The sequence below is a fragment of the Populus trichocarpa genome, chromosome 5 (genome assembly GCF_000002775.5).
Source record: "Populus trichocarpa isolate Nisqually-1 chromosome 5, P.trichocarpa_v4.1, whole genome shotgun sequence".
Taxonomy (NCBI): domain Eukaryota; kingdom Viridiplantae; phylum Streptophyta; class Magnoliopsida; order Malpighiales; family Salicaceae; genus Populus; species Populus trichocarpa.
The window spans coordinates 18,035,575-18,063,460 of NC_037289.2; the positions used below are offsets into that span (position 1 = coordinate 18,035,575).

At 33.2% G+C, this 27,886-nt stretch overlaps 1 protein-coding gene across 1 annotated transcript; it reads left to right on the top strand.

Moving 5' to 3' along the window:
- The first annotated feature begins 924 nt into the window (after positions 1–924).
- On the top strand, positions 925–11,501 carry LOC18099506 (chalcone synthase). The gene is made up of 2 exons (XM_006383408.3): positions 925–1,265; positions 10,280–11,501. Exons 1-2 carry the CDS (start codon positions 1,088–1,090, stop codon positions 11,281–11,283), a joined length of 1,182 nt encoding a protein of 393 aa, XP_006383470.2. The 5' UTR covers positions 925–1,087; the 3' UTR covers positions 11,284–11,501.
- Positions 11,502–27,886: the final 16,385 nt, after the last annotated feature.

Here is a 27,886-nt window from a genome sequence, read left to right on the forward strand (position 1 = left end):
ATTGTATAGAGTCTGTATAGCGGTTGTTTATTAGTGGTTAATTAATATAATCATTAATGATAAAAACAGTAATTTACAAACACTATTCCTATGTTAAATAAAAATGTGTTTTTCAATAATAATAAATAATAAATATATTATTTTTTAAATATTTTTCTCTCATATAGAATTACGATAAAAGAAACTTGAAAAACAATATTTTTGCCGAGAGTAGTTGGCCATTAAATTTCAATGCAACTGCATCGTAGCAGCTAAGGCCCCATTGATTTGCCTCCATGTCAAGTGATTTGTATTTTTTTGACCGAGAAATTTCATTCAAGGAGTAAAATCTAGTCTAATCATCTGCGCTGATGTGTGATGTCCGGTACAACATCCTGAGGTTGATTTTAGAAGGAATGAAGAAACATGAGTAGAGTAACGCAGATACAGAGACACTAATCGCTTGTTTTCTATTTTATAAATGTTTTTGAAAATATTTAAATTTTTTTTATTTTGTTTGAAATAATATATTTTAAATATTTTAAATCATGCTAATATTAAAAAATATTATTTTAACACATTTTCAATTAAAAAAATACTTTTAAAAAAACAACCACATTATCATAAATAAAATATTAGATGGAATTGGCGTTAAGCATTGAATTTAGGCCATCAGTTCTTAAAGACTGTTGTGAAACAGGTGATCTTCGGATTCTGTACACTTCATTAATTAATTTCTGAAGATTAGATTTTAGTTTTTCAGAGAAAGTCATCCAATCATGCTGGGAGAAGATAACAAAATTATCCAGACACCAGGCACAAAATTATCCAGACACCAGGCACCCCCTCCTTCCTTGCTGCAGGAGGCAAATTATCGCAACAGCTCATTAAATGAGGTGGTTGGTTGGTCAAAACTTGTCAATCTTTTTGTCAGAAGTATGGAGATTGTCTTGTCCCACGCTTCTGGTTTCAGACCATTTAACTGAGCATGGCACGCTTGAATGGCAGTTGTCCTTGAATGTCAAACGGGTCCTTAAATTCAATGCATAACGCCTATTCTATTTACCCTTTGAGCTTGAGCAAACTCACACAAATCAAGTGTTGAGCAATGGCTTCAGATCAGACATCTCAAGGTGCTCAAGCAGCACAAAGTCCAGCCACAATTCTAGCCATTGGCACTGCAAATCCAGCTAATTTTATCTACCAGGCTGACTACCCAGATTATTATTTCCGAGTCACCAGGAGCGAGCACATGACTGACTTGAAGGGCAAGTTCAAGCGCTTATGTAAGTGATTAATGTGATGGAAACTGAGCATATCATGATTGAGCAAGAAATGCAGGGGAGCTTGCAGCTCTTACAAGTGAATGTTTATGATTGACTTGTCCTTTTTTTTTTTCCCAGCTATTACAGTGACAGGTTGTTTTGACCTGACTGCTTGCTGATCTTTAACAATAATATTTATGACCGTAAGATCTAAACAGATTACGTGCATGCTGTTTTCGGATACCAGCTTGCTAGGGTTGTAAACTTGATGACACTACACCATTAAATAGTTTTACCGACGGACTAATTCTGTCGGTGACAGGAATGAAATCCATCGGTTAAATAATTACCGACGGACCACGTCTATCGGTATACCAGTCGTCGGTAACTCCCATTTCTGTCGCTAAGTCTGTCGCAAATAAAAAAAACACCCACCGACGGAACATCGATGGTCTTATAGACGGATACGCGCGCGCCAAAAAAAAAGTTTCCCGCTTGAACATTACCGATGGAATAAATCCGTCTGCAATTTCAACGGTAATTACCGACGGAATATCCGTCGGTAATTATGGCATGGCTGGTAATTGTTTGCCAACCCTCTGTGAAATACCGACGGATAGTAGCCGTCGGTAAATCCGTATGTAATCACCGACGGAATCTATCCGTCGGTAATTATGGTATGGCTGGTAATTGTTTGGCAACTCTCTGTGAAATACCGACGGATAATATCCGTCGGTATGTATTTCAAATATATATAAAAAATAATTTATTAATAGTAAAAAACCTTAATAAACAAATAAAAATGGATTAAACATTAAAAATATAAAATTAATGTTAAATAATATTCATTACAAATTTAATGTGTTTAAAAAACAAAATTAAACTAGAATAGCGGCGGAGCTGGAGGAGGAGGAGGAGGAGGAGGCTGGTTGTTCCCGGGACCATACGGCCAAAAAGAAGCTGCATAAGTATCGTCACCCATCTTTGATCTCATCTCCATGACTATTTGACGGAGCTCATCATAATTCGTCGAGAGTTGTTGATATTGTTGTTTTAACGCAATGAACTCCTCAGACTGGGTGTTCGATACTGATGGAGAGTTTCCAACAGTTGAGACACTACGAGCCGAACGCAAGTTTTCAGCCGTAGTGTTGGAGAGCCCGTAGGCCCGATTTTTATCGGGTCCACCAGACGATCCCGCTTCCATCCACAAATCTGGATCGAAATCTGGGTGGGTCAACGGATTGTCCCCATATCTCTCCCTCAACCGGCTATTATAGGTCTCCTGAAAATTCCATCGGTAAAAATCATCAAATGCAATTCAAGATGCAATTCAAGAAAATAATAACTTACAAAATAAAATGAATGAACGAACAAACCACGAAGTGCTGAGCACGGTTGTCCACGAACTGCTGCACCCCCTTTTGGCGGTCTTGACTCCGCACATGCGTCTCTACAAACAGCTCCATTGGACTCGGTTCACGTCCAAGAGACGCAGCCTGTAAGGAAAAAATAGGTTGAAAATTAAAGATATTATAAGGAATGAAAAATTAATTAATGATATATTTCATTAAAATTAATCTTACCATCCGCTTTGCATGTGCGTTGAATGGGACGGATCTGCCAGTGTGCGTGGTTACCGAACCATGAATTTGCCGGTTTTGGTTGTCGGAGCCGGACTGTGAGCACCGTGAGAACCGCTCTGAGGTCACGTGCTCAATATATGCCGTCCATATTTCCCCCGAGATGAATGGCAGTTTGAATTCCTGCCAAACCGCCACCTCATTCCATCCTTCAAGACTGTTATCCCTCGCATGTCTTTTTGATTGTTTTTGGGTGTCATACCAAAAATCACGCAACCTACTTCCATAGTAACAAATTAGAATTTAAAACATAAAATTATAAAACAAAAATAAATATTATTTTCGATTTTACCTAGTTGCCGCGTGATTCTCCCACACCCTCCTCACAACATTGTTGTCCGCCCTATCCCACTCAAATTTGTTCTGTGTATATAAATAATTTATATAAAATAAAAATAGTACAAGATATAAAATTATAAAAATCATTTATTAAAAATAAGCTGGAAATTAAAAATTAACACCGACCTGAAATCGCTTAAACCATGCATCGATATTAGGTTTTCACTCAGGATGTCTGGAAACCTGGCTCCATTGAAACAATAGAATCTCCATCGACGATTTAAATGCCAATGTTATAGTCCTTGCAGCCTCAATGTTTGTGAACCTGAAATTAAATAAAAATAGTAATATTAATTAGTTGTTCATAAATTATGTTATAACTATATATATAAAAAAACTAAAACCTATACAAACTTACATTGAGAGGTCATCCTTCCATTGTGCCTGGTACTTGCAGGTGAATTGACCCCGCTGTGAAGGCACACAGCTTCTGCGCTGTGAAACCGCGCTAGAAGAGGCAGCATCACAAGTTGGCGTAGATTCCTTGCCGTGATCAGCACCTAAGGATACGTCCTCCTCGCTGCTAGAAGAACTAGCTGCAACCGTCTTCTGACGACGTGCTGTAGATTTTATTCTACGCATCTACACAAATTTATACGAATAATTACATAATTAACTTCGATTATTTTAAAAAAAATTCGACAGAGTCTCCCCTATACTGGGGGGTCCAAAGTTATCGACAAAATCATATTACACTTCCAATTTTATTTCACATCCCGATCCAATCATCCTGGATCTCAACCCAACTCATCATCATCAACACAATATTTTATTCAATAACATCATATAATGATATTCAAGTAAAAGAATCAATTTCAACTATGAACATTCATTGTTAAATTGGTACTTAGAGTTACAAACATTAGATTAAAGTCATACATTCAAATTTACGGATTAATATTACATTTCAAGTTTTAGGAGACAAGACTCTTAATTTATAAATAATTACATGGTCAAAAGAAAAAGATAACTAAATCAATATCATTCCTAACACGATCGACCCTAATGTAACAAGCAATAACAATAACATGTAAACAATAATATCCTAAAATTAAGATAAACTAATTTAATTTAATTTAATTCTATATATAAATTAACATTTAAAACATAAATTCAAAAATAACAATTATAGCAATACGAACAATAATATCCTAAATTAAGATAAACTAATTAAATATAATTATATATATATATATTAATTAATATTTTTAACATAAATTCAACAATAACAATTATAGCAAACAAACAATAATATCCTAAATTAAGATAAACTAATTAAATGTAATTCTATATATATAAATTAACATTTTTAACATAAATTCAACAATAACAATTAAAATAAATTTGGGAATAAAAAATGCTTACCTTAATAGTGTGTTGAATTTAAGATTTTAGCTACAAACAATACACAAAACAAAGAACACAAAAAAATAATAATCATAATTAAAATAAAAAAATACAAAGATAAAAAAAAAAAGAATACATACCTTTTAAAAATACCACCAAATAGGGGTAAATCTCTTCAAAAAGCCAATTGCAACCGGAGAGGAGAAGAGAAATGGAGAAGAAGAGAAACTGAGCCGAGAGAAAAAAATGAACCAAATGGGGGGAGGGGGGTTTTATATAGCAATTTTTCCGACGGTATTACCGACAGAAATTAATTGCTGTTGGTGGCATTAATTTCCGTCGATAATACCGTCGGTAATTAATTGAAATGCACACCAAAAAAGTTCGAAAATCCCGCCAGACTTTTCGATCCGTCAGAAAATCCGTCGGTATTGGTGCAGACGGACACGTGTTAGACATGTGTGCGCTTCGGGATATGCGTAAATCCATCGGTATTCGATGTCGGTAAAGCCGTCGGTGTACACATCGGTGATGGTGGCACAATCCCGTAATTGTTTTTGCAACTCTCTGTGAAATACCGACGGGTTATAAGCCGTCGGTAAATCCGTCGGTAAAGGTGGCACAATCCCGTAATTTTTTTTGCAACTGTCTGTGAAATACCGACGGGTTATGGTCCGTCGGTGAAAGTGGCACAATCCTGTAATTTTTTTGCAATTCTCTGTGAAATACCGACGGGTTATAGTCCGTTGGTGAAACCGTAATTTTTTTTTATGTAACCCTGTCACAAAATCTTGAATTGCAATCTTACAACACAAACAACACAATAACAAGGGCCTACCATTAAAGACAAATAAATATTTCATGTTTCAAATTATTACATTATAAAATAAGGCTTTATAACATATTTAGTTAGTCGGAATTTTCATCTTCGTCCTCTATTGAATTGTTATCATCAACTTAATCGCACTCTTCAATTTCGTTATCATCTTCTTCAACAACATTCTTTTTTCCACTAGTAGAGCTCAGAACAACATTCAACTCCTCTGCGTCAACATCAATAAGACAATCGTTGAAAACACAAAAATTCAAATTTTCTTCTAAGTCAATCGACGGAGCAACTTGGTATGGTTCAACCAACTCACTAGCTTGAAAGACTTCATCTATCACACTTGTGTCTTTGTTCTCATCCTGAACAACCTCGACACGACCCTTGAGTTTTGTTTTTAAAACGGATAACCAATCAACTCTTGATCGGTCTTTTCTAAAGGAAGGAGTGTATGTGTAATAAACTTGTTGGCATTGCTTTGCGAAAACAAAGACGTCGTTTACGTTGCGGTGTCTAGCTTTTGAGTTGATTTCAACGAGACCATAGTGAGGATCTACTCTGATTCCTCTGTCAGTGGTGTCATACCTATAGCATTTGAATAAAATCACTCTATTTTGCTTGCTATGATATTGCAGTTCGATGACCTCTTCCAATCTACCGTAGTAGTCAACTTCAAACTCACTAGAAGTCGATCCCTTAATACAAACACCGTTGTTGTATGTCTTTCTTCCATGCCCGTATTCTTCAGTATGAAAGACATATCCATTGAAAAAATACCCGTTATAGCACTTGACTTTTCTTTCAGGGCCCAGACATAGTAAAGACAGTGAAATAGCAGCACTACCTCCCATTTGATAAACCTAGCTTGTAAATTAAATACAACAATAATCAATAAACGGATATTATGTAACATTGACTACAATTAATTACATTGCAAGAGATAATGAGTTTGTGATAGGACTTACATGTGTTCTAAACCATGTGGCAAATTGTTCATCTTGTAATTGAAAGATCTGGGATTCGGTCAGTTGTGAGTTATTGGACAGTAAATATCATCGATTTTGCCTGTAAGGTAGTTCCAAATTATATGAGTGTATGGTATCACAAAACATAAATAGTACACTCTTGACAAAGTTTAAGTCGAACATCTACTTACTTAATAAAAAGTCTCAGCTCATCACAGTTAAATAGAACATAATTGTGTGCTTGTCTGAACTCTATTTCAGATAAATATCTTTCCCTCACGGTATTATTAGGTGTGGGTCGTCCAAGATTGGAGAATATTGACAAGTTCCCACTTGAATGCACTTCACCACCATCATCATGCCGTGGAAAACGGTTTATCCTCGTTCTCAAATGAGGTTCGAAATAGTATGAGATAAATGTTGAGATCTCCTCAACAATATACGCCTCACATATTGACACCTCAACATGCGTCTTGTTCTTAACCTTTTTTTTAAGATTAAACAAGTACCTGCATATATATATCAATTAAAAAAATAAAAATAAAAATAAAAACATTTAATTATAAATTACATAGCTCATGTAATATCTATCCTCTCGAATGGATACATCCATCTGTACTGGACCGGTCCTCCAACTTTTACCTCAAACGGTAAATGTACGGGTAGATGCTCCATTGAGTCAAAAAATAATGGAGGGAATATCATCTCAAGTTTGCATACTGTCTCGATGATATTCTTTTCAAGCCTTTCAATGTGATCAACATTCAACTTGCTGGAGCATATATCTCTGAAGAAATGACTGATCTCCGTTAGTGCATCCCATATCCCCTTTGGCAACAAATCACGAAAAGCTAATGGGATGAGTGTTTGCATAAACATATGGCAGTCATGACTCTTCATTCCATATAATCTGCATTCCTCCGTATTAACCAGCCTTGATATGTTCGAGGAATGTCCATCGGGGAAACGCAGACTCTTAAGCCATTTGTAGACTAGTAGTTATGCGTTTTTCTCTAGCACGAAGCTTGCTTTTGGTTTTGCGACCCGTGACCCATCACAAACCAACTCCATATTTTTACGGTTATAGAACAACGCTACATCCAATCTAGCCTTGATGTTGTCCTTTGTCTTCCCCTTCACATCCTTGACGGTGTTGAAAATGTTCTCAAACACGTTCTTTTCAATGTGCATGACGTCAAGGTTATGACGGAGAAGATTGGTCTTCCAATAAGGAAGCTCTCAAAACATACTTCGCTTCACCCAATTATGGGTCAAACCAAAACCAGGAAACTTCTGCTTACCTGATTGGAGACCAAACACAATTTCACCGTACTCTGACACAACATCAAACAATTTTTCACCGGAAAGACGCAGGGGTGCAACATCATTTTCAACTTTGCCAACAAAGAAATCCTTTATGTTCTTTCTGTACCTGTGGTTATGTGGCAAGAAACGATGGTGACAGTAAAAAAAAGAAGCTTTACCCCCGTTTGTTAGCGTGAATGCCTTGTTGTTCTCCATACAGTATGGACATGCTAGCTTTCCATGCGTGCTCCAACCAGAAACCATTCCATAAGCTGGGAAATAATTGATAGTCCACATCAAAGCCGCTCTTATAACAAAATTTTGTTTCCTCGAGATGTCATAAGTCAAAGCTCTAGAGGACCACAACTGCGTCAACTCATCAATCAACGGACGAAGACAAACATCTATATTCCGCCCTGGACTGCTCGGACCTGGTATGACCATAGATAAAAACATGAACTCCGGCCTCATACACATCCCCGGTGGCAAGTTATAAACCGTCAGTATGACCGGCTAACAAGAATAAGGAGCAGCAAATGACCCGAATGGGTTGAATCCGTCTGTACACAACCCAAGACGCATGTTCCTTGATTCAGCTGAAAAGTGAGGATGCATACTGTTAAAGTGTTTCCAGGCTTCACCATCAGAAGGATGAACCATCACTCCATCAACCGCATGGTATGATTGGTGCCATGTCTTGTGCTCAGCAGTCCTTGGTGACATGAATAACCTCTGCAATCTAGGTGTGATTGGGAAGTATTTAAGTTTTTTATATGCCACGAGAGTCTTCCCTCTACCAGTTCTGGGTTTGTAACGGGAATGCCCGCATGTCATGCACTCGGTCATCTTAGCATTTTCAAGGTAGTATAACATGCAGAAGTTAGGGCATATATCAATTTTCTGGTATCCTAAACCGAGGGGTTTCATCATGGACTTGGCAGCATAGAAGTTCTCTTTCAGCCTGTTCCCTTTAGGTAAAATGCTTCTCGCCCATTCAATAATCTTGTCATAACCGACCTCACTCAACCCATGATCTGACTTGATGGTGAACACCTGTGCTACGGCTGATAATTTACTATGGTTCGTGCAGCCATCCCATAATGGTTCGTTAGAATCTCTCAACAGATCAAAAAACCTTACTGCATCTGCATTAGGTTCTTCTTCTACGATTGGACATTCCCTGACATTACCTTCACTCATTCTCATTGCATCCATAACCATATTCCTGTAAGGATTACTGTTCTCATTTCCAACTTCATGCATGTTGCTAGCACTAGAAGTTGACCCAACCACCTGTTCTTCCATGTTCTCATCAGGAACAAATAGTTCTCCGTGAGCATACCAACACATGTAATCTTTCATGAACCCTTTGGTTAGAAGATGCATCGTTACAACATCTTGATGCAGAAACTTTAAATTTTTACACTTCCTGCATGGACACCTAATACCGCCATCAGTAAAATTCCTCGAAATAGATGTTGTGAAATTAATAAAACCCTGGACACCGTTACAATAATCCATCCTCCGCAATCCTTGGGGTGAGTCCCGATACATCCATGAACGATCATCCATGACTTCTATTGAACCTCTATAAAACATAACAAAAATATTGGTTTTCCCCGACATTATCCAACAAACTAAAACAACACTAATGTTAAATATTCATTATCAATTATCAACTATCAACTATCAACATTCATACATACAAATTTATACATATATAAATTTACAGAAATCACAACTTCAAAATAGAATTGATAACAATTAAACAAGACTTGTTAAACAAGCTATTAATTATTTATTTCATCACAATGACACATTTAATTCGGTGTAATTCAAACAAAATTTCAACAATTTACAAACAAATATAATTTGATAAAATCTAAAACAAACTATAACAACTACAAAATTATACATTCATACTACAAGTTTCTTTGAAAAATAACAATTAAACAAGTACAAACGTTAACAAAATACATATACTACAACAATAAAATTCACAATTAAATATTAAAACTAAAAAGGATAGATTTACTTACAAAAAAATGATAAATCTACAAGAAACGGATATTGTGACCACGTACAAGATATAAGAAATTAACTTGAGTACTCGTGTTGAGAATAGTGGAGAGTTGGGATGGGAGGCAGGTTGGCTGCAGTTTGGGAGGGGAGAGGTGGGATGGGAAAGAAGAAGAAGGAGAAACAGAGGAAGAGAGTGTCGGTAGATGGGTGGGTATATAATGGCTTTTACCGATGGAATCACCGACAGAATAATTCCGTCGGTGACTCCATCGGTGATTCCGTCGGTGAAAGTGCCACGTCACTGTACGACTATCTCAGTTTGAATCCCTCGGTAATTCTGTCGGTAAAATCGTCTAACATCACCACGCCGTTGCATATTTTCAGACAAACTGTATACCCCGTCGACGAAACGATCGGTATATACCGACAGATTTTGAGACGGAATTATGTCCGTCAGTAATTATTACCGACGGAAAAATTCCGTCGATAATTCCGTTGGTTTTCTCGGGTTTTTTGGTAGTGTGATTCTATCTTCCATAAATGTGGAGGGTACATCATCAAATGGCTACTAATGTGATATGCTTACAGGTGAGAAATCAGAAGTAAGGAAACGTCACTTCCACCTCACTGAAGAAATCCTCAACAAGAACCCAACCATGTGTACCTATGATGGTCCATCTCTCGATGTGCGCCAAGACGTGCTAGTGACAGAGGTACCCAAACTTGGAATGGAAGCAGCACTAAAAGCTATTGAAGAGTGGGGGCGACCTAAATCCAACATCACACACCTCATATTCTCTGCACTTGCTGGCATAGATATGCCAGGAGCAGATTATCAACTTACCAGGCTCCTTGGACTCGAACCATCCATCAAGAGAATCATGCTGTATCACCAGGGCTGTAATATTGGTGCAGCCACCCTTCGCATTGCCAAGGATTTTGCAGAAAACAATGCTGGTGCTCGTGTTCTTGTTGTGTCTTCGGATCTCACTGTCGGTACTTTCCGGGGGCCTTCTAATGACAACATATCTTGTCTGGTAGCCCAAGCAATTACTGGTGAAGGTGCAGCTGCTTTGATCATTGGTGCTGATCCTGATATGTCAGTTGAACGACCATTGTTCCAGATTCTGTCTGCATCACAGACAATCATCCCTGATTCAAATGATGGAATCAATGGACACCTGCGTGAAGTGGGTCTAACTGTTCACTTTTCAAGGAATGTGCCCGAGTTGATCTCTCGAAATATTGGAAAGTGCTTGGTTGAAGCATTTGGTCCAATTGGTGTTAGTGACTGGAACTCACTGTTTTGGATTGTACAACCGAGTGGTGCAGCAATTCTGAATTTGATTGAAGCCGAAGTTGGTCTGGCACAAGAAAAATTGTCAGCAACTAGACATGTGCTAAGCGAGTTTGGAAACATGGGTGGCCCAACTGTGCTCTTCATTCTAGATGAGATCAGGAGAAGGTCGTTAGAGAAAAGAAAGACCACGACCGGAGAGGGGATGGAGTGGGGTGTGCTGATTGGATTAGGGGCAGGCATCACCGTGGACACAGTTGTACTGCACAGCGTTCCTATAGCAGAAGGCCGCTGAGTCCTGTCTAATGCTTTGTGCTCATAATGGTGTCGCTTAATAATTAAAAATAAGTCACAGATGCTTGACTGTGTTAATTAAGTGAGAAAACCTTGCTTATCGCCATTTCAGTGGGTTTTGATGAGTGCCTGTGCTTGTGCAATACCACACTGCTATCTACTTTCATAAATTCAGAGACGAAGTATTTCAATAAAATAAGAGGTTCTGTCCATACGAAATGATCCATGTGCTCTTCTTCTTCTTTTTCTTTCAGTGAATTCAATGCAGTGGCATTAATGACTTCCAAATCGTAACCGCTCTCCTCTCCCTGCATGCTGTCGGAAAGCAAGGAAATTCTTGTTAGTTACAGTGGTGTCAAGGACAAAACCTTCCTTGAGCATTTAAATTTGTCTTTTGTGGCGGTTATTTATGGCCATGATTGATTTTATCTTCGAAAGAAAGGAAAGAAAAGAAAAGTGAAGAAAGGAAACACGATCAGTCGCTAAATACAATGCCTTAGCTGCTCCAATGCTAGCTGTTGCAGTTTTCTTTAATGCTATCAGATTTTAAAAACCCATTATCAGTGTAGTTGATATGGAGCGAACCTACTGCGTTTCTGAAATTGGGATATGGTCGGTAGACGGTCATCTACAATTGATCTCCTTTTCACAGCATTCGATGAATTCTAACCCTAAGAGCCATTGATTAGATGAATTCTAACCCTAAACTGCACATGGACTTCTCTCCTTCAGAATTTCAAGCAAAGAATAAAGAAATGTAAAATTTATAAAAATATAATAAGAAATTGTTACCTATTTGATGTGAACCAGAAAAACTTAACTTAACTAATCTTTCATATATTTTAGGTGAGAGATTTGTTATATAATAAAAAGATAATCATCACCTTATATATACTATAATAAATAAGTTGTTTTGTATTTGTTTTTAATAATAATAAAGATGCCTAATGTCCTAAGAAGCTAAGAGTTTGCCTATATTGATATATTTGTGTTTGTTATCAACATTAAGAGATTATTAAAACCTAAGACATTATTTTGAGAGACTTAGGCATGATAATAAGGCCCGATTCGCTTGCATTGGACCCGAAAAAATAATAAATAATTAATAGACATGAGCTTATTTAATATTAAATTCATAGAAATATACTCAAAAACCACCACTCATATTCAATAATTTTACGTGGAATTATATTTATCTTGCCTAAAGTCACTTGCATTTTATCATCGAAGAAAGGTGTTAAAAATAAATACACAAGCATAAATTTAACATACATATCGACATAAAGTCAAATTCAAACAACAAATAGATATTTACAAATAATATTATAATTAAGCATTAATATTAAGGTTCACAAAATATTTACATTTTTATAATAAAAAATAATATTGTCATAGTAAGTGACTTTGCTTTTTGAAGGCAATTGATTGAAAACTGGAAGAGTAGCTTGAAATGGTATTATCGAGGCACCTTCGAATCTAAGGGTTCAAATTCACAAGAAAAGAAAATTTCTTTATTGTATTTTTTATTTTAGAAAAAATTATAAGGAAAACCATGATATCTTTGAAAACATTTTGAACAAGATAAGGACATTTATTAATCAATTTATCACTTAGTCATTATAAATATAGGATAATGTGTAATGGTGTTCATTTATCTGGGTGGATATGTAAGTAATAAAATAACTAATACACAATTTCATTAAAGGAAATATATTTTAGAAACATTTTTTAACACAATGAAGTCAAGTATTAATTAACTTATTAAACTACTAGAATTCTTAGATTTATCAACAAAATTTATACTATTATTCTATCGGCAATGAATTTACCGACGAACTCACGGACAAAAATGCTTCATCTGTAAAACTCTTATCGGTAATTTTTTGTCTATCAGTAAGTTCATCGGTAATAAAAAATATTTATTATCGATAGATTTACTAACTGGAAAAACACCCCAAAATTTTTTAATCCGCTTTATTCTGTCGGTATTTCCTTTGAGAAGCCTGTAATATAAACGACAGAAATACCGTATGCAGTTCCGTCGGTGATTAAACAATGAAATAATAGAATTTGCAGTAATGTTTTTCTAACTCTCTGGAATATACCGACAAACTTAATCCGTCGGTAATTATTTAAAACTATTTGAAAAAAATCTATTTAACGGAACTAGAAAATAATAAAAATATTATAAATCAACACTCCATAATACTTAGGAATTGAGTTGCTTAGAAAATAGAAGAAGAAAATCAACTCAAACAAATTTGGAACAAATAAATAACACAAAAAAATAAAAAACAACAAATAAATAAATCAACTAAAAATAATTTTCGCCTAACCTAGAAAACCTATTTCAGAACCCATAATCTAGCAACAAATAAAATAATTTAATTGAAATTGAACAACAAAATTGAAAAACAAAATCCAATAAAATTGATCTCATATGAAAAAAAATATCTTACAACAACATTTAAAAAATTATTAAGAAAAAAAAATATAATGAAAAAAAACAAAAAAAAGGAAGAAAAAAATAATCTTACCTTAATGTAATTGCGAGTGAAGCTGAGAAGAGAAAAGAAAAATAAATGCATAAAGAATGTTAATTAAAAAAAAAATTGAGAAGAGAAAAGAAGAGAAGAGGAGAAGATATATTTGTGGGTGAAGGAGTTGAGAAGAGAAGAGAAGAGAAAGAAAGAAAGGAATGTTAATGTTTTTTACATAATAAGAAGAAGAAGCGCGTCTGTTGTGAAATGATGGATTCTAATATTTTTATTGGGGCATTTTACCAATAGATAATTAAATATTAATATTTTTAATCATTCCATCAGTGATTTTGTTTGTAATATTTAATTTAAAATTTCAATTTAATCAAAAATTTTTAGAAACCCCCCAAATATCACCGATGACATTTCAATCCATCGGTGATTCTGTATGTAATATTTAATTTAAAATTTTAATTTAATCAAAATTTTTTAGAAACCCCCCGAATATCGATCACCGATGACTTTTCAATTTGTCATAAATTCACCTGTAAATAACAATAATTAACAGTGCAATTGAGAAGTGAATATTTTCAGAGCTCTCTAAAAAAACCAACGGAATTAATCTGTTGGTGATACCCTTTGTAATTGATATGATAAATAGTGCCAAGGAGAAGTGAACAATTTACCAACGAGTTTACAAATGGATTTTACTGATGATATTAATACTGTCGGTAATTCAGCCGGTATAAATGAAATGTCATCGCATGTTTTGACTTTATTTTAATTCCTTCTTTTCCGATTATGATTCCCTCGTTATACACCGACGACATATTTTCGTCGATATTTACCAATGGAGTTAGCAATGGAAAAATTTGATTGGTAAATATCACCACAATATATCGATGAAAAAAAATCTGTCGGTGTTTCCGTTTGTATTTGTCAATCTTCTGGTAGTATTACCCATTCGTCATTAAACTAGGATAATGTCAAAAGATGGTTCATTCATCTTGAGTGAATCTGTGAATAATAAAATAACTAATACACAACTAAACTGGTCGAAATTATATTTAAAAACAAACACAATTTGAACACGATAAGGACATGTATTAATCGATTTATCACCCACTCATTATAAATATAGGATAATGCGCAATGAGGGTTCATTTAACCTGGGTGGATATGTGAATAATATAATAACTAATACATAATTGCATTAAAGGAAATATATTTTAGAAATATTTTTTAACATAATGAAGTCATGTATTAGTTAGTTTATTACCCATTCTTCATTAACCCAGGATAATGCCCAATGATGGTTTCATTCTTCTTGGATGGATTTGTGAATAATAAAACAACTAATACACAACTAAACTACCTGAAATTATATTTAAAAACAAACACATTTTAGACATGACAAAGTCATGTATTAATAAATTTATTACCCACTCATTATTAACCTAGGATAACAACAACTGACGGTTCATTTATCCTAGGTGAATTTATGAATAATAAAACAACTAATTCACAACAAAATAACAAAATTACAAGGAAACTATATTTTTTTTTAAATCATTTTTAACACATTATATAGTCATGTATAAATCAATTTATTCCCCACTCATCATTAACATAGGATAATAACCAATAATCGTTCATATTTATCCTAGTTAGACTTATGAATAATAAAGTAACTAACACACAATTAAATGTTGTGTTATAAGCATCAAAACACAATATATGAGATAAAAAATGATATAGACACATGACATAACAAAACAAAAATAATATCAGCTCACAACATGACAAATCAAAATTAACATCCACACATAACATAACAAACCGAAAACAATGCCAGCTCAAACATCATAACACAACATTCACAAACAACACCACAACATTAAATTTTCACACTGACCATTACATCCTGGATGAACTTGTTGCAACTCAATCTTACTAACCCCATTGCGGGGTATTAATTCTTTCCTTATTCCATATAAAAAGTAAATCCTTAATGGCATGATACCCTAAGCGGTTACCACACAACGATTTAGATCTCAATACTTCTGATCTTTGTAACTATTCATAATAATACGCAATGAAAAAAATCATAAAAAATAACCAATATTATGTCACAAGAATTCAAAAATATATTAAAAAAATTTCATTAAATTCATAGAGGTTCAAAATAAACCTTATGACTAAAGTTGATTAGAAACTCTTGGAAATGAACTGAAATAATAGTGTCATGTGGGCTACATACGCATATAAACAAGTTTTTCTTTTTTTTTTCTCTCTTTTTTTTTAATTATATCCTTTAGTCTCTTGGGAAAAAGGTTAGAAATATTCATGTAAGTCCCTTTTCTCTTCTTCAATTATCTCTATGTTCACTAAAATTTATGATTTGTTTAGAACTTTTTTTTTTTATTTTGAACATTCATCAACCTAAATATGATCATGGAAGAGGTCAGAAATTATGAAATAACCAAAATTAGCATTTAAAAAACATTCTAATCCTAAACCACACATGTGGTCATTCCACCTTAGAATTTGAAGCAAAGAAAATGCAGGTTGACAGTGTGAGAAGTTTAGGCGTATATAACAGTGGTTACCTCAATGTTTGTTATTTTTAGATTCTAAGAGAAGAAAGATCAATAAATCTTTTCCATTTCATGAATTATCAAAGCATGCAAGTTTACTTCGGCTTTCATTAATCGCATACTAATATGTTATGTAAACAAATTAGAAATCAATGATCTAGGAAATGTCACTTGCTGCTCACCGAAGAAATACTTGACAGGAACCCGAGTATAGGTTCTTATGATGCTCCATCTCTTAATGCACGTCAAGATATTCTAGTCACATAGGAGCCCAAACTCCGTAAAGAACTATTATGATGGAGAGTCGGGCTGCCATTCGCATAGCAAAGGATTTTGATGAAAACAATGCATATTGGAAATCAAAACATATTTCTTTATTGGAAAAGATAATATCTAAAGCAATAATATAAGCATAATCATTAATAGATGCCTTCTTTAATAAACGTTGGTTCTTTGATCAAGTTTTGAATGACTTTCTATTCAGATCCTTCTTGCGTTTAGGATATGAAATCTCATTCGAAGCTTTAAACAAAGGTCTTATTAATATATTGTCCCTTATTGTATCTCGTATTCATTCTCAACGATTGGCCGACCGAATAAGTCAATTTCAAAATGGATTTGCAGAGAGTGAATTATTATTGAAAGTAAACTAAATTTTAAATTATGAAAAATTTAGAATTTATCAACCGATTTAGTTGATAAAATATCATTTCTATTCATATTAGATTTTTTTATATTAATTTAATTCCTTAATTATCTAGGCTTTTATTCATATAAAAGACTTGTAATTCAATATTACTAATAAGTATAAAAGAAAAGAAAATAGCTAAGAGAGTTTAGAAAAAAAAACACTTAATAAAAATATATATTCCTCACAATCTTGTTTTTATTCTTAAATTATTAACCTTATATTATTTTGTCGATTTTATACCATACCTGTTTTACTTCCAACAATTATGACTCGTGACCGCCTGTCTGGTAAGGGTAGCTCCTTTATTGTAGGTAAACAGGAAACCTAACTCCACAAACCCACACAACGGGAGTAAGAACATTAAGACTAGAGCTTTTTCTTATGCTCTACTCTCCATTATGGGTATAAGGAACATATTTCAAATGCTACAACTTCCTATACAACCCTACTGAGAATCTCTCCTTAAAAAAAACCACTTATCTCCTTCCTTGAATATTTTAGCACAATAATGTGTATCAACAGCCTTTTTATACATAACATTTATTTTCAATAATTTTTACCTCATATCATCCATCATAGCTTGTGCATCCATAATCATACTCTCGACAACAATGTTATATTTAACACCTTTCCAAACTAGTATAAGATGAAGTACATGCCTAAGACATTGTAAATACACAATCTTGAATTTTGTGTATTTTGTGGTTTAGAAAATGAATAATTTGACATTTATGAGTGGATAGTATTCATCTCTGTTTGAGTATGAATAGGTAATTATACATCTCTATTAATGGGTGTTTTGACTGGATCTGTTGCAGGTTTACTCAAAAGTGGTGGCTTTTTTATATTTCTCCCTCCCTTTATGTTCTCTTTCATTGAAGTCTAGAATTAATCAATAGTTAGGCTGAGTCTTTTGAGAAGGATGGCGTCCTATATCTAAACTTGAATCATGAGAAAAAGAAACCCTCATGTATAAAGTTAGGTGAGCTTTGCTTGATGGATCTATAATGATTTGTACATACGGTTTCTAGAAGATTGTGTTTATGGAAGAATTTCTAAGGGTACAAGAGTTCAGTGGTATAAACTTGTCAAGGGTATCTTAATATTCCCATGCATGGGTTTATTGCTTAGCTTGCAATTCTTAATCATCTGCGTACCAAGTCTCTAGGCAAGATACTATGGGGAGAAATATCAATACAAATTGCTTGTTTTGTGGTGCGGCTTGCGAAGATAGAGATCATCCCTTCATTGGTTGTTAGTTTTCCAAAGTCTAGAGGAAAAGCATGCATATTTCTGGGATTTTCAAGAATATTGATAGCTGGAATGCTAAATCCCAATGGGCTGTTTTGCATTTACAGAAGAAGAAATTTGGCTATACTTTACTTAGATTGGCCTGGTGTGCTATTGTTAATGCTATCTGGAAGTAAAGAAACAGTAGATTGCACAATAATGTTTCTCACTCTCATATTGAAGTGGCTGATTAGGTTATCGAAGTGGTCAGATACAAATTATGTAGTTCTGTTTTCTTTAAAGAGTTATCTCTCAGTTTCATTATAATGAAATTTGTCAAAATTGATGTTTTTTATATATGTTCTTAGATTTCTAATTATATATTTGAAGTGTAACTGCGTTGTAGTATGGCTGACATCCTATTTAATTTCTTTAGATCAACGAAATCTTATAATTTATAAAAAGAAAAAATAAGGAAATTTCTCCAAATAAAAATACCATGAATTAAAACCTAAGATTTTCACTAGAAAGTTTCATCATCAAATCATGTAAGAGTAAATAGTATGGAATTATGTGCTCCCCTCTCCCCTTCTATATACTAGGGGATGAAACCTCTTCTCGATTCCTGGAAGCAGCTTCTGATCAGCTATGCCGTCTTGGTGTAATTAATTAGGCTTGGATCTGTGAACCAAACTCCACTGAAATCCAATTTAATGTATTGGGCTTAAATTTGAAATTTCAAGAGCAAGACTCATTGGGCTGGACCTAGGAAAGTAAAAGTTTAGGGTAGAGTTCATCTTGGTCCCTCTATTTTCCCTAACGCATCACTTGAACTCCTTATGTTTAAAGTTCTTAATTTTAACCTTATAGGTTTCAATTTGTCTCCATCTGCATGCATTACAGAAATTGCCACCAAAAACTAAGGAAAGCCTTCTATTTCTCTCACTCCTAACTTTTTCGTTTTAAATTCCCATGTATCGAGCCAGACCCATCAAAATAAATATAAGGAAGTGGCCAACATTTCTAGGACATGCACACACAACATTATCATTGAAAGAAGCTTTCAAAGGTTATACGTAGAATGAAATATTGGAGTAACTATAGGGCCCAAAGTATACCTAAAAGTTAATTGACGCCACACGAACTTTAAATTACAATTCCAATCGGGTTAAAAGTACTCGTGCAATATCTCCCCCTTTATTCATCCTAAAATTATGCTAGCTACCTTCTATATAGTTTTATTGTTTTTTATTCATAATGAGATTATGTCAATAGAACTATCTCAATTTAATAACTTAAGTTGTTAGATAAGGTCTCGATATATGATTTATATCATCATTTAACACACTTATTCAAGTGAAAGTCTTTTAAGCTTCAAACTTGCACAGACTCACATTACTTTGTACTTAATTTTTTCAAATAGAATGAGGGTGGTGATATTCAAACTCATGATCGTTTGATCAATAAGGCTTTGATACCATGTCAAATAATCAATTCAACTTAAAAGTTTAAGCTATTAGGTGAGATCCCAGGATATGATTTATATAATTCTGTAACACACTCCCTCGAGTAAAAGCTTTTTTAACTTGAAACTTACACACGCCCATATCACATAATAACTTAAGATTTCAGATGAAAATTCTTTGGGGTTGAAACTTACACAGACTCATACTACCTTTGCTCACACTACATTTACTTAATTTTTATAAAATAAAATAAAAATAGTAAGATTTAAACTCGTAATCATTTCAGATAAAACTCTAAAATATAATTCATATTATTTTCTATCAAACAAATCCTAAATTTAATCGGTCTTTTCATATGCTATTTGAGTTGCTGTTCAGTGACCACTTGCTGTATTATTGATTGGTCCAATGGCTCATCAACTGCAATCTTATTGTCTAATTCAATTAATAATTCTGATGTAAAAGAAAGGCAGAAAGAAAAAAGTTTGTCCTTTGCATTTCTTTATCCCTTTCGAACAGGTTTTTTTTTTTAGCTTACAATAATTGACCTAAACGTTTAAAATGACCAGCATCTCCTCAAACAACAACTCTTTTGGATTGGATTTGAACTCCTTAAAGAACAGCCAAACCAAATTATTATGCGATCAGTATGCCCTAATCTTCCAAGAAAAAAGATTTCTCATCACACAGAGGAAAGAAGACAACCCTATCAACAACCTTCCCGCTTGGTCTCCAATCTATGATTAAAATCCTCCAATTTGCAAGTTTTTTAGCAATAAAGTCACTCTCTCATCACCACAGAAAACTCCCCTACAGATGCTTACGGTACCAGCAAAATCACATAATTGTTTTTTTTTTTTTAAATCAATTAGACATAAAATATTAGTTGATTCTCTTTTAATAAGACAATTAGGTAGCCATCGTAGCCTCCTCTTTCGTTTTCTGCTAGTCTACGTTGTTTGTCACTCGTATTTTAGTGATGGATCTGAAAGCAGTGAGGCACAGTGACATCATCAGCCTTGTCTCCTTTAAATGACACTTGCTTGTTTTCCTCTATTTTCCCTCGCTAGTAAAATCATTGATTAATTGCATGACGTATGTGATGAACAGCCTAAAATATGGCTAAGCACCCATTAAAGAGACAGGAAGACTCGACATGATCGATCCACGTGGAAGCTTATTATACAATTAGAGAGTACTGTTGGACTCCAAGAAGCTGTATCCATGTACAGGGGAGTGATATCCGCACTCCATAGATACATTCCCACTAATTCATTGTTTTTTCCAAAATAACAAGCTTATAATAAAGAAAAAGATAATTAAATATTAATTAGGGTATTTTGTTTATTTTATAAAAATTAAATGAGTGAAAGCGCGGTTAATTATAATTGTAGAGTCACCAACCCATCTACAACAATTTTCTTTATTTCAACAATATTCTCTTTTTTTCTTTTCTTTTTTATTCTATCTCCAACTTGCTCTCGGCCTCTCCATTTCTTTTTTCTCGTGCATGTATCTTGTTTAATTTTAAAAAAATACTTAGTAATTAAATTGAAACTATTCATTTACAATAATCCTCCTCTGTTTCAACAATCTCTCTCTCTCTCTCTCTTCGGCCATGATGAAAAATCAAGGTGAGATAGATTGAACAAGAAGTTCGCCTTCAAAATCACTATACATCAACAAATACGAGCCCAAATACTTGAAAAACTATAAGGAAAGAAAAACCAGTCATATGTATATTTTACTTCCTGAATTTGAAATATTTTGTCTTAAAAAGAGAGAGTATGCAGGAGTAGTGCTTTCACTTTCATGTTCTATTGCAAATTAAAACTCCATAGGAAAGTGGTTTTGGCTTATGTTTTACCAATACATGCTTAGTAACATTGGCATATACAAAATTAAACCATTAATTTACAGATCTCAATATGCTTTGCTTATTATTTATTAAGAAGACACCCGAAGTTTTAAGTTGGACGGCAAGTTAATCCCATAAGGTCAGTGAGAAACATATATATATTATTTTATTTTATTTTCAAATGGAATTCGTTCTTACAAGGAAAGGATATGTGTTGTGTGTTGGATTGTCAATTCAAAAGGAAAAGAAATTGTGCAGTCATCTTCCCATGTCACTCTTTGTACTGTTGGAATATGAGACACGATCCAAATAGTAAAGGAATTAGTAAATTGTTAGCATAATAAATAATAATGGAACAAAATATTGTTCCTCATGAACAATATATATAGTGCTGTTAAAGTTCAATCTCGTAAGAATTTTCCTTCGAAACGAAGAAACCCCACAGGCCACAGCTATGGAGTGATCTGTTATCTAAAATAATAAAAGAAATTACGCTAATAAAAAAAGAGAATTATTTGTTTATCAGTCACTGACAAGAAGTAAGACAAAGCAGTGCAAGTTCCCAAATATGTCTGCTTTCAGATGTTCCAACTGCCACAGGGTGTTCGCCTGATCTGCTGGTTTTTCCACAACACTGGTGTGTGTAGGAATTCCTTTTGAGCTGGCCAATACAAGGCAACCAAGCAGCAGCTGCATTTCTTGGAGTTCTTTTTAAATTCTCTCAAAACACAAACTTATTTATGAACAAATCAGACAGTGACTGATAAGAGAGGCGCATGGAAGCCAAGACAGGCACAGGCAGAGCATGCGCGATCAAGAGAGGCGCATGGAAGCCATGCACTATCTTAAGATGCATAGGCGAGACCTGCGCCACCTTAAAATTGCAGTTACAGGGGTATTTTTTCATCTTGTAAGGGAAAAAAAAAAAAAACAAACTTAATAATTTACAATTCACATAACCAATTTAACACAAATTTATGCAATACAATTTTATTTCAACTCGATTCATAATTAAACAAACTCATTTTATATATATATCGACAAAATCAATTCTCCATTCAATTATTGATTAATTTGGTTACATAAAATCATATCATGTATTCATTTCACATGATAAAATACTACTAATTTGATTACATGACATAATAACTAATTTCAATTTACATTTACATATTCATTACTTAAAGTTAAAAACTAAAATAAACAAGAAAAACTATTACTCTTATCAAGTCTGTGAATATCCTGAAATAAACATACATTGTTATAAATACACATTATAATTACAAATATTAAAGATTAAATAATACCTCTAAAATTGTATCCTTAAACTTCATTCTAAATATAATACAATCTTTCTTATAACAATTAACTTATTTAGATACTGTTATCCACAAGAATAACATGCAAACCTGGTCAACCACAAGGTATCAATAATCTCGACCATTCATAAAAGGATGCTAATATACTATCTATGACATTTTTAGTTGCCATTTTATATCTTTTTATTTCAATAATCAACATACAAATATACATTTGAAGAATTTGCAATTATAAGATTTTATAACATTATAAAAATGGTATAAGGTGTCGTGTAACTTTTTAAGACCTATAAACGCTAAGCGACTCCTAACTACTGCCTACCAAGGCCAATGCTATCATAACTAAGGAATTCATTATAAGAATATTGTTTCGATTCTTGTTCAATTCATAATTTTAGCCCAATTAAAGGAAATTCACATCGTTATGCACATTTTGAGAAGTTCAAACTTTGCACCTATTCTTGCACATATTCATCCATTTCCATGCAATATATAATCCTAACTTATACACGTAAACCAACAAACAACCCATTACTTTCCCGCATTTAGAACCTCCCTATAATGTAGTATCTTCCACTTTTGGCCATTACTGCCTAGTTTTCCTTCTTCTATAAGACCACCAAAATGACTTCATTAATTTACACTATTTTTAAAGCTGTTTATTTTAACTTTTTTTGCACCCCAATCTTACCCTACAACAACTTATGTTCATTCCACCTTCATTTCCAAAATACGGTGCTTAAACAACCCTATTTCATAAACATAACTCATTAGTAAAACAACCATGATTTCGTACTATCATATTATTGAAAAGGATGCTTTTCACATCCCCAACATGGTACCAAAACAAACTTTAATTTTGACTTGATAATATGTTATTGACTTGACTCCTCTTCCTCTCTATAAAATGAATTATATGTCTAACTATTATTCACACCACTTTTCCTTATAACCTCTATATTCTCTTTCTTAACATGTTTCTTGATTGCACATGTAAAACATGTGCATGTTATTGGTCGCACATGTATGACTTGCGTGTTTTATTGGTAGCGCATATCCTATATATATGTTTCAACAAATTGTGTTACTTTCACAAATAAGTTTTTAATTGTATTATTTTAGGAGAATTGTTTCAACAAACTATGTTATTTTCACAAATAAATTTTCAATTGTGCTATTTTAGGAGAATTGTTTTCTACTATGCTAATTTATATATATATAAAAAGAACAAGCTCCATTTCTTAACGGAATATACATGTAGTCCTCCTATAAATCTCATAAAATACTATACAGCATACGAAAATCTCAAAACATGCTTAGAAACCATCAGTACTAGCTATAACTGGCTAGATTTAAATTGACAAGAACTCCAAGTGTCTAAAATGTCATAGATTGTTAACAGAATATGTGGTGCTAAAACATATGAGAAACGGAAAACATAATTAGAAACAGCACCAATTGCTTCTCGTTTAGGTAGGCAAGCACTCAAAGTCTGCCCTAGGTAAGTTGCAGACATGATTTGTGTCGGGTTCGGATCATATTGCTAAGGTCAGATTTGCCAACCAATGAAATTATTTAAGTGGCTCAATTAATTTACATAAACATATGCTACATCAGGACGCCTGCACATCACGAATATTTTAGAGAATGGAATCTCGTGGTCCTTACGACAGACAATGGATCTTATCTCTTACTAGGTATATACCAGAGAATACATCTGTTTTTAAGAGCACAAGTTGACAGGAAGGGCATATAATTATATGAATAAAATAAAATAAATTGTGGGCTATAATTATATTAAACAGCTATCCATTTGAATATAGCTTACAAAGAGAGGACCAATTATATCGTGCTTTGACTTTGATTGTGAATGTTTAATGCCGGTGCTTTCATCACCACTAACTGGTGATGGGCAGCTTTTTTGGACAATTTGTAATCAAATAGTAGATTAGGCTGTACTTCAATCAGCATTAATTAGCTCTCTTAAAAACATAAAGAAAGAGCAATAATGAAACTTGAAGAAGATTTGGCATATAAATTAATATCGCGCGCCTCAGATTTAAATCTTTCATTTATAATGAAAAATATATTTAAATCTTTCATTAAAAAATAACAATAATAGTAATTAACATGCATGTAATGATCGATGATCTTCAGTTTGCATCCAATGGAACTTGAAGAAGATTGTTCATGCCTTAAAAAGGAACTGGGGATGACGAAATAGATATAATTAAGATTTTAATTATTGTTATTATTATTTTTTATTTAAGCCAGCTCCTTCGATTAATTGTACTTTTCGAAATGGCGACAGATGATTGTATATATTGGCCCGGGAGAATAACGTGAGGCCATCACAAAAAGAAGAACAATTTTTAAACGAAAAAACCCTGTTGCCAATTAATTAATATTAATTTAATTTAATATCTATATTGTAATAAATATGGGTTTTTCTTTTTTTTAAAAAAAAAAAAAAAAGAGCCACGAGAACGCAGTTAAAAGGGTTTTAAAGTTTTCCTAGAATAGTGTCTTTAGTCTTTAGCATGAGATAAACGAAGCAGTGAATTAACTTTCAGTACTATAAATTTCAGACTTCACAATTCACATAGATGTGATGCAAGTCACTCTTAAATACTAGCTAGTTTGCATGCACTATACTTCCAGATGGAAGTTACTCTTAAATACTAGCTAGTTGGAAAAAAAACATTAAAGTGATGTTAATGTTCTTCTAGTAAAAAAAATATTCAGTACGAGAATTGATTCGATGTGATCTGATCAATTTAGTTGGTTTAAAATCAATTTAGATAGCTAATAAAAATATAGTTTGATTAAACAAAATTTAAGACGTTATTGTTTTTTTTTTAATATTGAGATAATAATATTTTAGATCGATACGGGTCAACCCCAGTTTACCTGTCAAATCTGCAACCCGGAACATAGGACTATGATAACTCCAAAAAAATAAATTAACCACGGGCATAAAAGGTAGAAAAATCACATTAATGAAACGGAATATTGTGTTAACTTTACAAGTTTTTGGTTGAAAAGTCGGTTCAACACAATAATATTCAGCCTGTTTCGTGATTGTCTTTTAAGAGAAATGTTTAAAGGTAATTTAATAAAGTTATACTTTTATATCCAAGTGATTAAGGCTTGAATGGCTTAACTTAGCTTGCTTTTAGTTAAATCCAGTAATGCTTAATTAATGAGAAACTTGAATTTCTTAGTATAGGTATAAAAGGTCTCCTTTGGCTCATAGATAAATGCTTTTACGAGCCTTTTGAATTTTAATTGTGGTGTTGAAATGCCATAGACTCGATTGCCTACTTGGCTTTTGGTTCTGAACATCTTTAATAAATAGTCATCATTGCACTTGACATGGTAAAGGTAGATGGGTTTTGTGGAAAAAAAAATTGTTCTTTGGTTACTTAGATATTACATGATCAAAATTGAGGAATTTATGTTGATAAAACAAAAATTGGCATGGTAATTACATCTTATATGTCATTTTAAATCTCGGCTTCAACATAAGAAGAAACAAAAAAGAAAAGGAAAAGAAAAGGAAAGGAAAAAGGTTTTAAGAAGAAGAGAGACTAGACATGGAAGCAAGAATTAGAGATACAATAAATATAAAGGGCAGGAAAAACACTAGCTTTAAAAGTATGTTTAGTATTGCGATAGCTGTTGTGGTTGTGGTTTGAAAAAAATTGTTTTATAAAAAGTAGTTTTAGTTAATGTTGATTTGAAAAAATAGATGTTTGGTTAAAACTGTGGTTGGAATTGAGGTTGAAGAAAAAATAGTTTAATGTGTTTGGTTAAGAATGCTTTTGAAATTGAGGTTATAAAATAATTTAAAAAATATATATTAATATTGATGGTTTTTAATTTAAATATTATGGATTTAACTATTGCTATTACATCATGAAATAAATCATACTTTAAATATAAAAAAATTATTGTTCTATTAAACTATCTACAATTCCATTACGTACAAAATTCATCCGACTAGAACTACAAAATTAGGTAAAATATTATCAGGAATAAAATTGAGATTACAATACGAGTAAATTTAATTCACCTTAAACTAATTTTTTAAAAAAACCAAAAAAAAAAATTGTTGTTCACGTTCACGTGAACAGTGTGAGTGAAATCAATTAACTGCACTGGTTTTTCAAGAGAAAAAAAAAATTGTTCACGTGAATAGTGGATGCATGCCTCCACTGTTCAGTGAATAGTAGACCATGGTTCAACATTTTATCGTGCAAGAAGCAGCTCCTAGCTGCTTCTCTTTTTCTTGCGTTTCAAACACAGCAGACCGTGGGACCCATGAACAGTAACAAGTGTTTTTTTAATTACCAAACAAGTTGCATCTGTGTTTTTAACAAAATGCAGACGCAACCTCTTAAATAAACACTGTCTTGTCTGCTAAACATGTGGCCTTGTCCAATAAACTAGTAACAATTGATACAATAAATGATCCATGTTTTTTATCTCTTCAGATCATGTCATTCATATTCATATCATCAGTTTGTTTTTTAATATTTGTTCTTACTTCATGTACCGTTAATAGATTATAAATTATAATGGAAAATCAAGGAAGCAATAGAGAAAACATTCTTTAAACCAAATGAACAAACATCAACTAGTAAAGAACATTCTCCATCCAATGTTGATATCTTAAATCATAATGATCAACCCCCCTTCTAGATCTCAAATAGTTGAAATTGATGTTAATACTCTTGAACAAGATCTTAGAATACAGATTCCATTATGGTAACATCTTATTAATCAATAAGATGCAATTAGAAGAGCTTATATTAAAATGGGTCTATATCAAACTAAGTTAACATAGTATCCGAGGACCAAATCAAGGAGACAATATCGTTGATTTCAGTACACTTGGTTTGATCAATTTCCATGGTTAAAGTACTTTTCATCAAAAAATGCAGTATTTTCTTTTCCATGC

Excerpts from the sequence above, each read along its gene's own strand:
- LOC18099506 (XM_006383408.3), top strand. The coding sequence starts at position 1,088 with ATGGCTTCAGATCAGACATCTCAAGGTGCTCAAGCAGCACAAAGTCCA. Across the intron at positions 1,266-10,279 it reads GGGCAAGTTCAAGCGCTTAT|GTGAGAAATCAGAAGTAAGG; the intron begins GTAAGTGATTAA and ends ATATGCTTACAG.